Source organism: Dermochelys coriacea, chromosome 7, assembly GCF_009764565.3.
Source record: "Dermochelys coriacea isolate rDerCor1 chromosome 7, rDerCor1.pri.v4, whole genome shotgun sequence".
Lineage (NCBI taxonomy): Eukaryota > Metazoa > Chordata > Testudines > Dermochelyidae > Dermochelys > Dermochelys coriacea.
Genome location: NC_050074.1, coordinates 98,865,929 through 98,879,474, shown reverse-complemented (window position 1 = coordinate 98,879,474; position 13,546 = coordinate 98,865,929). Strand labels below are relative to the sequence as shown.

Sequence of the window (13,546 nt, the reverse complement as noted above, 5' to 3'; positions counted from 1 at the left end):
CTGTATGGGGTCTGAGGGGGGGTATTTGTGGGACATCGGGAGGGTTGGGGTGGCTGTGTGGGATGCAGAGACGATGGGGGCTGTGTGGGGTGTGGGCAGGGGGGGTATTTGTGGGGCACCGGGAGGGTTGGAGTGGCTGTGTGGGATGCAGAGACGATGGGGGCTGTGTGGGGCGTGGGCAGGGGAGGTGGTTTGGGGGGCACCGGGAGGGTTGGGGTGGCCGTGTGGGATGCAGAGACGATGGGGGCTGTGTGGGGCGTGGGCAGGGGAGGTGGTTTGGGGGGCACCGGGAGGGTTGGGGTGGCCGTGTGGGATGCAGAGACGATGGGGGCTGTGTGGGGCGTGGGCAGGGGAGGTGGTTTGGGGGGCACCGGGAGGGTTGGGGTGGCCGTGTGGGATGCAGAGACGATGGGGGCTGTGTGGGGCGTGGGCAGGGGAGGTGGTTTGGGGGGCACCGGGAGGGTTGGGGTGGCCGTGTGGGATGCAGAGACGATGGGGGCTGTGTGGGGCGTGGGCAGGGGAGGTGGTTTGGGGGGCACCGGGAGGGTTGGGGTGGCCGTGTGGGATGCAGAGACGATGGGGGCTGTGTGGGGCGTGGGCAGGGGAGGTGGTTTGGGGGGCACCGGGAGGGTTGGGGTGGCCGTGTGGGATGCAGAGACGATGGGGGCTGTGTGGGGCGTGGGCAGGGGAGGTGGTTTGGGGGGCACCGGGAGGGTTGGGGTGGCCGTGTGGGATGCAGAGACGATGGGGGCTGTGTGGGGCGTGGGCAGGGGAGGTGGTTTGGGGGGCACCGGGAGGGTTGGGGTGGCCGTGTGGGATGCAGAGACGATGGGGGCTGTGTGGGGCGTGGGCAGGGGAGGTGGTTTGGGGGGCACCGGGAGGGTTGGGGTGGCCGTGTGGGATGCAGAGACGATGGGGGCTGTGTGGGGCGTGGGCAGGGGAGGTGGTTTGGGGGGCACCGGGAGGGTTGGGGTGGCCGTGTGGGATGCAGAGACGATGGGGGCTGTGTGGGGCGTGGGCAGGGGAGGTGGTTTGGGGGGCACCGGGAGGGTTGGGGTGGCCGTGTGGGATGCAGAGACGATGGGGGCTGTGTGGGGCGTGGGCAGGGGAGGTGGTTTGGGGGGCACCGGGAGGGTTGGGGTGGCCGTGTGGGATGCAGAGACGATGGGGGCTGTGTGGGGCGTGGGCAGGGGAGGTGGTTTGGGGGGCACCGGGAGGGTTGGGGTGGCCGTGTGGGATGCAGAGACGATGGGGGCTGTGTGGGGCGTGGGCAGGGGAGGTGGTTTGGGGGGCACCGGGAGGGTTGGGGTGGCCGTGTGGGATGCAGAGACGATGGGGGCTGTGTGGGGCGTGGGCAGGGGAGGTGGTTTGGGGGGCACCGGGAGGGTTGGGGTGGCCGTGTGGGATCTCTGAAGGGGGATTTGTGTGGGTGCAGGGAGGAAGGGGGCTGTGTGGGGTTTGGGTGGAGGGGGAACGTGTGGGATGCAGAGACGATGGGGGCTGTGTGGGGCGTGGGCAGGGCGGTGGTTTGGGGGGCACCGGGAGGGTTGGGGTGGCCGTGTGGGATGCAGAGACGATGGGGGCTGTGTGGGGCGTGGGCAGGGGAGGTGGTTTGGGGGGCACCGGGAGGGTTGGGGTGGCCGTGTGGGATGCAGAGACGATGGGGGCTGTGTGGGGCGTGGGCAGGGCGGTGGTTTGGGGGGCACCGGGAGGGTTGGGGTGGCCGTGTGGGATGCAGAGACGATGGGGGCTGTGTGGGGCGTGGGCAGGGGAGGTGGTTTGGGGGGCACCGGGAGGGTTGGGGTGGCCGTGTGGGATGCAGAGACGATGGGGGCTGTGTGGGGCGTGGGCAGGGGAGGTGGTTTGGGGGGCACCGGGAGGGTTGGGGTGGCCGTGTGGGATGCAGAGACGATGGGGGCTGTGTGGGGCGTGGGCAGGGGAGGTGGTTTGGGGGGCACCGGGAGGGTTGGGGTGGCCGTGTGGGATGCAGAGACGATGGGGGCTGTGTGGGGCATGGGCAGGGGAGGTGGTTTGGGGGGCACCTGGAGGGTTGGGGTGGCCGTGTGGGATGCAGAGACGATGGGGGCTGTGTGGGGCGTGGGCAGGGGAGGTGGTTTGGGGGGCACCGGGAGGGTTGGGGTGGCCGTGTGGGATCTCTGAAGGGGGATTTGTGTGGGTGCGGGGAGGAAGGGGGCTGTGTGGGGTTTGGGTGGAGGGGGAACGTGTGGGATGCAGAGACGATGGGGGCTGTGTGGGGCGTGGGCAGGGCAGTGGTTTGGGGGGCACCGGGAGGGTTGGGGTGGCCGTGTGGGATGCAGAGACGATGGGGGCTGTGTGGGGCGTGGGCAGGGCGGTGGTTTGGGGGGCACCGGGAGGGTTGGGGTGGCCGTGTGGGATGCAGAGACGATGGGGGCTGTGTGGGGCGTGGGCAGGGGAGGTGGTTTGGGGGGCACCGGGAGGGTTGGGGTGGCCGTGTGGGATGCAGAGACGATGGGGGCTGTGTGGGGCGTGGGCAGGGGAGGTGGTTGGGGGGGCACCGGGAGGGTTGGGGTGGCCGTGTGGGATGCAGAGACGATGGGGGCTGTGTGGGGCGTGGGCAGGGGAGGTGGTTTGGGGGGCACCGGGAGGGTTGGGGTGGCCGTGTGGGATGCAGAGACGATGGGGGCTGTGTGGGGCGTGGGCAGGGGAGGTGGTTTGGGGGGCACCGGGAGGGTTGGGGTGGCCGTGTGGGATGCAGAGACGATGGGGGCTGTGTGGGGCGTGGGCAGGGGAGGTGGTTTGGGGGGCACCGGGAGGGCTGGGGTGGCCGTGTGGGATGCAGAGACGATGGGGGCTGTGTGGGGTGTGGGCAGGGGAGGTGGTTTGGGGGGCACCGGGAGGGTTGGGGTGGCCGTGTGGGATGCAGAGACGATGGGGGCTGTGTGGGGCTGTGGGCAGGGCGGTGGTTTGGGCGGCACCGGGAGGGTTGGGGTGGCCGTGTGGGATGCAGAGACGATGGGGGCTGTGTGGGGCGTGGGCAGGGGAGGTGGTTTGGGGGGCACGGGAGGGTTGGGGTGGCCGTGTGGGATGCAGAGACGATGGGGGCTGTGTGGGGCGTGGGCAGGGGAGGTGGTTTGGGGGGCACCGGGAGGGTTGGGGTGGCGTGTGGGATGCAGAGACGATGGGGGCTGTGTGGGGCGTGGGCAGGGGAGGTGGTTTGGGGGGCACCGGGAGGGTTGGGGTGGCCGTGTGGGATGCAGAGACGATGGGGGCTGTGTGGGGCGTGGGCAGGGGAGGTGGTTTGGGGGGCCCCGGGAGGGTTGGGGTGGCCGTGTGGGATGCAGAGACGATGGGGGCTGTGTGGGGCGTGGGCAGGGGAGGTGGTTTGGGGGGCACCGGGAGGGTTGGGGTGGCCGTGTGGGATGCAGAGACGATGGGGGCTGTGTGGGGCGTGGGCAGGGGAGGTGGGTTGGGGGGCACCGGGAGGGTTGGGGTGGCCGTGTGGGATGCAGAGACGATGGGGGCTGTGTGGGGCGTGGGCAGGGGAGGTGGTTTGGGGGGCACCGGGAGGGTTGGGGTGGCCGTGGGGGGTGTGGGGCGTGGGCAGGGGAGGTGGTTTGGGGGTACCGGGAGGGTTGGGGTGGCCGTGTGGGATGCAGAGACGATGGGGGCTGTGTGGGGCGTGGGCAGGGGAGGTGGTTTGGGGGGCACCGGGAGGGTTGGGGTGGCCGTGTGGGATGCAGAGACGATGGGGGCTGTGTGGGGCGTGGGCAGGGGGAGGTGGTTTGGGGGGCACGGGAGGGTTGGGGTGGCCGTGTGGGATGCAGAGACGATGGGGGCTGTGTGGGGCGTGGGCAGGGGAGGTGGTTTGGGGGGCACCGGGAGGGTTGGGGTGGCCGTGTGGGATGCAGAGACGATGGGGGCTGTGTGGGGCGTGGGCAGGGGAGGTGGTTTGGGGGGCACCGGGAGGGTTGGGGTGGCCGTGTGGGATGCAGAGCGATGGGGGCTGTGTGGGGCGTGGGCAGGGGAGGTGGTTTGGGGGGCACCGGGAGGGTTGGGGTGGCCGTGTGGGATGCAGAGACGATGGGGGCTGTGTGGGGCGTGGGCAGGGGAGGTGGTTTGGGGGGCACCGGGCGGGTTGGGGTGGCCGTGTGGGATGCAGAGACGATGGGGGCTGTGTGGGGCGTGGGCAGGGGAGGTGGTTTGGGGGGCACCGGGAGGGTTGGGGTGGCCGTGTGGGATGCAGAGACGATGGGGGCTGTGTGGGGCGTGGGCAGGGGAGGTGGTTTGGGGGGCACCGGGAGGGTTGGGGTGGCCGTGTGGGATGCAGAGACGATGGGGGCTGTGTGGGGTGTGGGCAGGGGAGGTGGTTTGGGGGGCACCGGGAGGGTTGGGGTGGCCGTGTGGGATGCAGAGACGATGGGGGCTGTGTGGGGCGTGGGCAGGGCGGTGGTTTGGGGGGCACCGGGAGGGTTGGGGTGGCCGTGTGGGATGCAGAGACGATGGGGGCTGTGTGGGGCGTGGGCAGGGCGGTGGTTTGGGGGGCACCGGGAGGGTTGGGGTGGCCGTGTGGGATGCAGAGACGATGGGGGCTGTGTGGGGCGTGGGCAGGGGAGGTGGTTTGGGGGGCACCGGGAGGGTTGGGGTGGCCGTGTGGGATGCAGAGACGATGGGGGCTGTGTGGGGCGTGGGCAGGGGAGGTGGTTTGGGGGGCACCGGGAGGGTTGGGGTGGCCGTGTGGGATGCAGAGACGATGGGGGCTGTGTGGGGCGTGGGCAGGGGAGGTGGTTTGGGGGGCACCGGGAGGGTTGGGGTGGCCGTGTGGGATGCAGAGACGATGGGGGCTGTGTGGGGCGTGGGCAGGGGAGGTGGTTTGGGGGGCACCGGGAGGGTTGGGGTGGCCGTGTGGGATGCAGAGACGATGGGGGCTGTGTGGGGCGTGGGCAGGGGAGGTGGTTTGGGGGGCACCGGGAGGGTTGGGGTGGCCGTGTGGGATGCAGAGACGATGGGGGCTGTGTGGGGCGTGGGCAGGAGAGGTGGTTTGTGGGGCACCGGGAGGGTTGGGGTGGCCGTGTGGGATGCAGAGACGATGGGGGCTGTGTGGGGCGTGGGCAGGGGAGGTGGTTTGGGGGGCACCGGGAGGGTTGGGGTGGCCGTGTGGGATGCAGAGACGATGGGGGCTGTGTGGGGCGTGGGCAGGGAGAGGTGGTTTGTGGGGCACCGGGAGGGTTGGGGTGGCCGTGTGGGATGCAGAGACGATGGGGGCTGTGGGGGGCGTGGGCAGGGGAGGTGGTTTGGGGGGCACCGGGAGGGTTGGGGTGGCCGTGTGGGATGCAGAGACGATGGGGGCTGTGTGGGGCGTGGGCAGGGGAGGTGGTTTGGGGGGCACCGGGAGGGTTGGGGTGGCCGTGTGGGATGCAGAGACGATGGGGGCTGTGTGGGGCGTGGGCAGGGGAGGTGGTTTGGGGGGCACCGGGAGGGTTGGGGTGGCCGTGTGGGATGCAGAGACGATGGGGGCTGTGTGGGGGCGTGGGCAGGGGAGGTGGTTTGGGGGGCACCGGGAGGGTTGGGGTGGCCGTGTGGGATGCAGAGACGATGGGGGCTGTGTGGGGCGTGGGCAGGGGAGGTGGTTTGGGGGGCACCGGGAGGGTTTGGGGTGGCCGTGTGGGATGCAGAGACGATGGGGGCTGTGTGGGGCGTGGGCAGGGCGGTGGTTTGGGGGGCACCGGGAGGGTTGGGGTGGCCGTGTGGGATGCAGAGACGATGGGGGGCTGTGTGGGGCGTGGGAAGGGGAGGTGGTTTGGGGGGCACCGGGAGGGTTGGGGTGGCCGTGTGGGATGCAGAGACGATGGGGGCTGTGTGGGGCGTGGGCAGGGGAGGTGGTTTGGGGGGCACCGGGAGGGCTGGGGTGGCCGTGTGGGATGCAGAGACGATGGGGGCTGTGTGGGGCGTGGGCAGGGGAGGTGGTTTGGGGGGCACCGGGAGGGCTGGGGTGGCCGTGTGGGATGCAGAGACGATCTGGGCTGTGTGGGGCGTGGGCAGGGGAGGTGGTTTGGGGGGCACCGGGAGGGTTGGGGTGGCCGTGTGGGATGCAGAGACGATGGGGGCTGTGTGGGGCGTGGGCAGGAGAGGTGGTTTGTGGGGCACCGGGAGGGTTGGGGTGGCCGTGTGGGATGCAGAGACGATGGGGGCTGTGTGGGGCGTGGGCAGGGGAGGTGGTTTGGGGGGCACCGGGAGGGTTGGGGTGGCCGTGTGGGATGCAGAGACGATGGGGGCTGTGTGGGGCGTGGGCAGGAGAGGTGGTTTGTGGGGCACCGGGAGGGTTGGGGTGGCCGTGTGGGATGCAGAGACGATGGGGGCTGTGTGGGGCGTGGGCAGGGGAGGTGGTTTGGGGGGCACCGGGAGGGTGGGGGTGGCCGGGTGGGATGCAGAGACGATGGGGGCTGTGTGGGGCGTGGGCAGGGGAGGTGGTTTGGGGGGCACCGGGAGGGTTGGGGTGGCCGTGTGGGATGCAGAGACGATGGGGGCTGTGTGGGGCGTGGGCAGGGGAGGTGGTTTGGGGGGCACCGGGAGGGCTGGGGTGGCCGTGTGGGATGCAGAGACGATGGGGGCTGTGTGGGGCGTGGGCAGGGGAGGTGGTTTGGGGGGCACCGGGAGGGTTGGGGTGGCCGTGTGGGATGCAGAGACGATGGGGGCTGTGTGGGGCGTGGGCAGGGGAGGTGGTTTGGGGGGCACCGGGAGGGTTGGGGTGGCCGTGTGGGATGCAGAGACGATGGGGGCTGTGTGGGGCGTGGGCAGGGCGGTGGTTTGGGGGGCACCGGGAGGGTTGGGGTGGCCGTGTGGGATGCAGAGACGATGGGGGCTGTGTGGGGCGTGGGCAGGGGAGGTGGTTTGGGGGGCACCGGGAGGGTTGGGGTGGCCGTGTGGGATGCAGAGACGATGGGGGCTGTGTGGGGCGTGGGCAGGGGAGGTGGTTTGGGGGGCACCGGGAGGGCTGGGGTGGCCGTGTGGGATGCAGAGACGATGGGGGCTGTGTGGGGCGTGGGCAGGGGAGGTGGTTTGGGGGGCACCGGGAGGGCTGGGGTGGCCGTGTGGGATGCAGAGACGATCTGGGCTGTGTGGGGCGTGGGCAGGGGAGGTGGTTTGGGGGGCACCGGGAGGGTTGGGGTGGCCGTGTGGGATGCAGAGACGATGGGGGCTGTGTGGGGCGTGGGCAGGGGAGGTGGTTTGGGGGCACCGGGAGGGCTGGGGTGGCCGTGTGGGATGCAGAGACGATGGGGGCTGTGTGGGGCGTGGGCAGGGGAGGTGGTTTGGGGGGCACCGGGAGGGTTGGGGTGGCCGTGTGGGATGCAGAGACGATGGGGGCTGTGTGGGGTGTGGGCAGGGCGGTGGTTTGGGGGGCACCGGGAGGGCTGGGGTGGCCGTGTGGGATGCAGAGACGATGGGGGCTGTGTGGGGCGTGGGCAGGGGAGGTGGTTTGGGGGGCACCGGGAGGGTTGGGGTGGCCGTGTGGGATGCAGAGACGATGGGGGCTGTGTGGGGCGTGGGCAGGGGAGGTGGTTTGGGGGGCACCGGGAGGGCTGGGGTGGCCGTGTGGGATCTCTGAAGGGGGATTTGTGTGGGTGCAGGGAGGAAGGGGGCTGTGTGGGGTCTGGGTGGAGGGGGAACGTGTGGGATGCAGAGAGGATGGGGGCCGTATGGGGTCTGAGGGGAGGGGGGATTTGCGGGGCACGGGGAGGGCTGGGGTGGCTGTGCGGGCTCTGGATGGGGAGGGTCGCTAAGGGACGGAATGCGGGTCTCCACTGGGCGAGGGCCTCCGCCGGCCCGAGCCCAGCGCCGGGGCCCTACGCCCGTGGGAGCCGCGTCCCCGCCGCTTGGCTGTTGCTATGGAGACTGCGGCGGCCGCCCGGGCCTGTTTGTTGCACTTTGGTCCCGGCACAAAGAAGGAGCGGGGGAGCCGCGACCTCGCGCAGCCGGGGGGCGGCGGCAGGTGAGAGCTTCCCGGGCTGGAATGGGGGCGCTCTGGGGAGAAGGGGACAGGAAGATGCTCTGCGGGGTGAGGGGGGCAGGCTGGAGCCTGCTGGTGGGGAATCTGCCCCACTCCTCCGATGGGGAGCCTGCAGGCCCGTCTGGTGGTGCAGTCATGCCGGTAAGGTGTCCCCCTCCCCTCCCCTTCATACTCTCCCCATCCCCGGATCTTCTACAGGGCGAACAAAGTCTCCTGGGACGCTGTGCTGTCTGCCCCCCCCCCCCAAAAAAAAAATAACGTCAGGCCAACGAAACATCCCAGAGGAATTTGTTTGGCGAGTTCTGCTTCCCAAGGTGATGCTATTTATAGGGCGACATTTGTGTCCCTAGGCCAGTGGGGCTGCCCTGCAGCGGGTAATTTAAAAGCTGGGAACCCAGAGAGCAAACCAGTCCTAATGGGGCAAATCCTGGCCCTGAATTGAAGGGGAGACTTCTTACTGGCTGGGGCTGAGTTCAGGGTCACAGTTTAGCAAATGAAGTATTAAAACCGCAGAGGAAATATTGTCCTGGTGTTGGTCAGCTTAACCTGCCATTGTGCAGTATTAGGGTTTTTGTGAATTTAAAAGCCAGTACGGCTTATAACTCTCTGGGCCTGAATCTGTTCTGGTCTCACTTTACACCAGTTTTACAGCTGTGTGCTTTTGCTGACTCCAGTGGAGTTAGTCTTGATTTTTACCAGTGTGAGAGGAGAATAAGTTAATCTGTGTTTCTGTGCCTGTATTTGGGGTAAGGAAACAAATAAGGGCTCTGTATGAGGCTTTTTTTAAAATGATCTGTTAAATCTCATAGCAAAATCCTTCATTACAAGAAATGGAAACTTTCAGATGAATCTATGAGTGTAGCTTGTGGCATTTCTAGGTAAGGGGCACAATATTTGTTATCTAGCCCTTTTCATATTTTTTTTCCTAAGGAGTAGAAGTTGGAAAAAAATTACACAGTTCAGATACGTAGGCCTCAGTCCTTAAAATATGTACATGCTTAGCTAATTTCCTTTCAATGGGACTACTCACATCAATAAAGTTATACACATATGTGTTCTGCAGGATCTGGTTTTTGGTTTGTATTGTTATAACTGTCAGTTAGTATTGCATTACAACTACATACAAGCAACTTTGCAATGGCAATAACAATGAATAAACAAAAAAAACAAACAAACAAGCAAACAAAATAAGAAATGGGAGATGATGTAATATTGCCACAGACATTTGAGGAACAGGAAGAGGTACGAGGAAAAGCTTTGAGAATTGAAGCTTGTTTGTTTTTCTTTAAATCACAACATTCAACTTTGAGGCTACATAATGTTGTAAACAAATGTCCTAAATGATAAATTGTTTACAATTATAAAAATTTATAAAATTATAAAAAATCAGGAATTTATGTACAAATATTTAAACTCTGTTTTAGGCAAACAAAATGATTTAAATTAACCCAACTGAATTGTATAATGTAACTGTGGCTTCAGGAAAAAAAATACAGAAACAATTTTATCACAAAAATTGTGTTAGAATTATTTTATGAGAACAACTTTATTATTATCAACATGTAATGTCAGGCTCTACAAAAAACTGTATATACACAGAGTTAAGTTGTATCCCTTTGTTGGCCTTTTAGTATAGGGTCAACCCAGCTCTCATTGTCCTAGGTACTTATTTGGCTGCCATCACCATAGTATATGAGCACTTCCCAGTCATTTAATGCATTATCATCCCCACCCCTGACACAGACCCTGTGAGGTAGGGAAGTATTATTATCCCTATTTTACAGATGGGGAACTAAGGCACAGACTTAGGAGCAGTTTTTCAAAGGTGCTTAGGTGCCTAAAGATACAGATAGGCGCTAATGGGATTTTCAAAAGGAGGGACCTAACCTGGCTAGGCACTTTTGAAAATCCCAGTAGGTGTCTCTCTGCCTCTTTTGGTGGCTGAACACCTTTGAAAATTTGCCCAAGTGACTTGCCCAAGGTCACAGAGGACTTCTGTGACAGACCAGAGAATTGTACCTTAGTCTACTAAGTCCCAGGCTAGCATTCTAGTCACTGAATCATGTTTCTCCTATTAAAATAAACAGGTTTGGGTCAGGCCTTGTATATCCACAGATTTTTAAAGAAGTTTAAGAGAAAAAACTTAAGATGTTCCTGCAGTTAGACACAGGATGTTGGAAACAATTTTATATAACATTGCACTTACATAATACTTTTCATTCATGGACCTAAAAGATCTGTACAAAGATGAGTGAGCATTATTATTCCCAATTTACAGATGAGGTAATTTAAGCAGAGAAGTCCACTGAGTTCTGGGTCTACTTTAAGATGGACTAGGAAGTACCCTGCACCACCTGAAAGAGAAAAATAGGTGCACTTCAGGCATTTAGGGATTTTGAACATCCTATAATGCTTATGGTTTTGTGGCAGTTAGAACTAGTAAGAAAGGGAGAAGTGGGTGTTGGCAGAGGGAGGAAGGAAAGTTGGAGGGGATAGAGGGCACGGGGAAACAGCTACTATATGCTTACGAATGTCCAAGTACCATCCCTGAAAACACGGTACTGTACTCAGATTTAAAATGTGTTTTGAGAAGGCACTGGAGGAGATGGAGATCATGTGGCGCATGGGAAATGTGAACCCATTCAAAATATAAGGAAGGGTATGGGAAAAGGATATAAGGGGTGCAGTTATGAGAAGAGGCATGAACCCAATGTTTTTTTTTCTTTTGTTACCCTTTAAATGTATGTAAAAATATAGAATAATTTCATTATTTTCTCATCTTCTAAAGTATCACATAGCACTAGTGAGGATGTGGGGAATAGGTATCACAAAAAAAGAAACCTGCCTTATGTATGTTCTTTTTTATTATTATTTTTTGTTCTCAGCTTATTACTTACCTTCAGATGATCAGTTTGCATTATGGGATCAGTATTTTAGGTTTGCTAACAAATGGATGAAAGCTTTTCTGAAGAATCTTGTGGTGGTGGTGATTACTTAGAGAATGACTATCAGAAAAAGAGAAACCTATCTGGTTCCAGTTCATCAAAATATATTAGGAAGGCAGTTGAAGATACACTGTCTACTCCTTCAAATACTCTGGATTTGAGTAGGAAGAAACTTCAGCATCTTACTGAGGAAATATACAAATTACCCAACCTTAAAGTGAGTAAATTGCTGTAACTCTGTTAATTACACACTTGACTTAAATTTTGTAGGCACCAATTAAGGGCCCAGTATTGCTCTCATTAAAGTAGTGGAAAATCTACAGATTCTTAGCTCTGATTTTTTCCCCCTGCTTTCTAAAAACTAGTACTTAATTCAATAAATGATTTATTTGTGTAATTTATATAACTGATTGTACCAATCATCTCTTTCATGGTTTTATGAGAATGTAATTTTTAGAATAGTTTATAGTTCAGTTTACTGGGGTTTTCACAGTAATGTTCTTCATGCCAAGGGAACAGGCATTCTACTTTAATTCTGGTTTTAAAACATATTTATTTTTTCTACATTAGCATTTGCATCTGGAAGGAAATGCTTTAGCCATAATTCCTAAGGATTTATTTCAGCAGCTGCCAAATCTTGTTTGGCTGGATCTCCGGCATAACAAAATTAAAACTCTTCCCCCTGGAATTGGATGTCACAAGTAAGGCATTTCTTGTACTGATAATATAACAAAAAATTACTCTTCCTCTATTTGTCTCTAATGTAACTTTCTTATTCTCAGACTCTTGTGCAGGTTAGTTCTATATTGACGTCAGAACTGAAGAACAGTAAGCGAGAATTATATTTAATAATGCTCAACTAAATGAGCAAGTATGACTAACTAGTACAGTAGATTAGTGCACAAACCCTTTTACCTGCAGAGGCATATTGTCTGATTCCCCTTTCATTTCAATGTTACACCATTTTAATTCCATAAGTTTACACTGCTGTGAGGAAGAGGAAATTGAGAGATAAATCAAGCCCATAGTTTCAAATCCTAATTTGGATCATGTGAAAATGGATTAGCAACCAAATAAACTATGTAAATCATGGTGAGACATAAGAGTATTGAGGAGCGGGGACACAAAAATAAACCTGGCAGCTAGATACTGAAATGAATGATGATTACCCTGGCAGGAAGTCATGAGTGCAGTGAGAAGACCATTGTAGTAGTTCCATGTATGAGATAACTAGTGTAACACCTTGTCACTTGCTGAGGTATTAGTGGTGGAAAAGGTCAAAGACCACAGTTTTGGCAATATTAAACCAATGAAATTGGTATGAACCAAAAACTAAATTTATCTTTGTATTAAAAGAAATATTGGGCTAAATTATTATGGTCAAAAGGGAATCTTAGCTTCCACGCTGTAGTTATTGGGGAAGAGGCAACTTCTCGAAAATAGTGAGATGCTGGAGAATTTGCCAAAGGGAAAATACAGTTTCATGGCTTTTTTATTTAAACAACATGCTTAATGATATTTTAACATAATTTATTCTTTGTGATTTGTATAGCATTATATCATCAATTTATGATCAGAAAAATGAGTAGATGAATCTGAAAATTGTCAAGTTTTGTACCTTTTTAAAATTATAACTTTTTTTAAAAAAGAAGACAGGATTAATAGTATTTTATGTCATGTAATTTTGCCATGCATCAGTGAACACATCTCTGTTTGAGTCTTGAGATTAGTAAACTCTGTTTGTGCATGTATCTTCATATAAGTAATATACCACTCACTAGTGCTAACTTTTTGAAAACTTCCAGCATAAAACATTCAGTGATATTACATTAGTAGAGTTTGATTTAATCCTTACCTCATATTATAATAGAATTTGTTGTAATTTATTGTTGCTGATCGATGCCAGAGTACACCAAAACCTTAGGGTGTCAGTAGTGTGCCAGATGTACCACGACAAGGAGGCAAGCACTGTAGGGGCTTCAGCAGCTAGTCCTGGCAGGTCACAATAACCACTGAAACACATGGTTAAGGGAAAGGTTATGTTACTGGAAACTTGCAAAGATTCCAATTTCCCATTACATTTTCTCTGTGATTTACAAAGATGGCTTTAAAGTTTGCTTTCATAATTTTTGCTGCTTGTTTTCCTTCCCCCATCGCTCCCCCCCATTTTTCAAGAACATCAGGCTTTGATTTACTACTTTTGTTGGAGGATTATTTATTGGAGGTTATTTGGATGACATGAATAGTGAAGTCACATGAGACTGTAATCTCATCTGTTGCTCCGTATGCCCAAATTGAGATGAGAGTGTATGCTGAATGGATCCAGTAAGTGAAACTCTGTTTTAGGGAAGAGTAGCTGCAGGAAAGGCCACTGCAGGAGCAGGGGGAAAGATTTTATCCCTCACTAACCCTTTGGGCTTCACATGCTTGCAGTCCATTTATTCAGGGCTATGTGCAGTAGCTAGTGTTTGAAATTAAGAAATAATACAGCACTCTAGAAAGAATAAATACAATGAAAAAGCTGCATACTGTAGCTTTTAGATTATCATACTGAATGACTTAAAAAAAACTGGTAAAATTTAAAGTAAGTATGACAGTTTCTCATATTACTTTG

At 57.4% G+C, this 13,546-nt stretch overlaps 1 protein-coding gene across 1 annotated transcript in view; it reads left to right on the top strand.

The window, feature by feature from the left end:
- Positions 1 to 7,806: 7,806 nt before the first annotated feature.
- The window catches only part of LRRC27 (leucine rich repeat containing 27), a 66,379-nt gene continuing 60,639 nt past the window's right edge, over positions 7,807 to 13,546 (top strand). Inside the window, exons 1-3 of the mRNA XM_038410214.2 lie at positions 7,807 to 7,969; positions 10,873 to 11,149; positions 11,503 to 11,633. Of these exons, the coding sequence (XP_038266142.1) occupies positions 10,937 to 11,149; positions 11,503 to 11,633 (344 nt within the window). The 5' untranslated portion in view covers positions 7,807 to 7,969; positions 10,873 to 10,936. The remainder of the gene's footprint in view (positions 7,970 to 10,872; positions 11,150 to 11,502; positions 11,634 to 13,546) is intronic.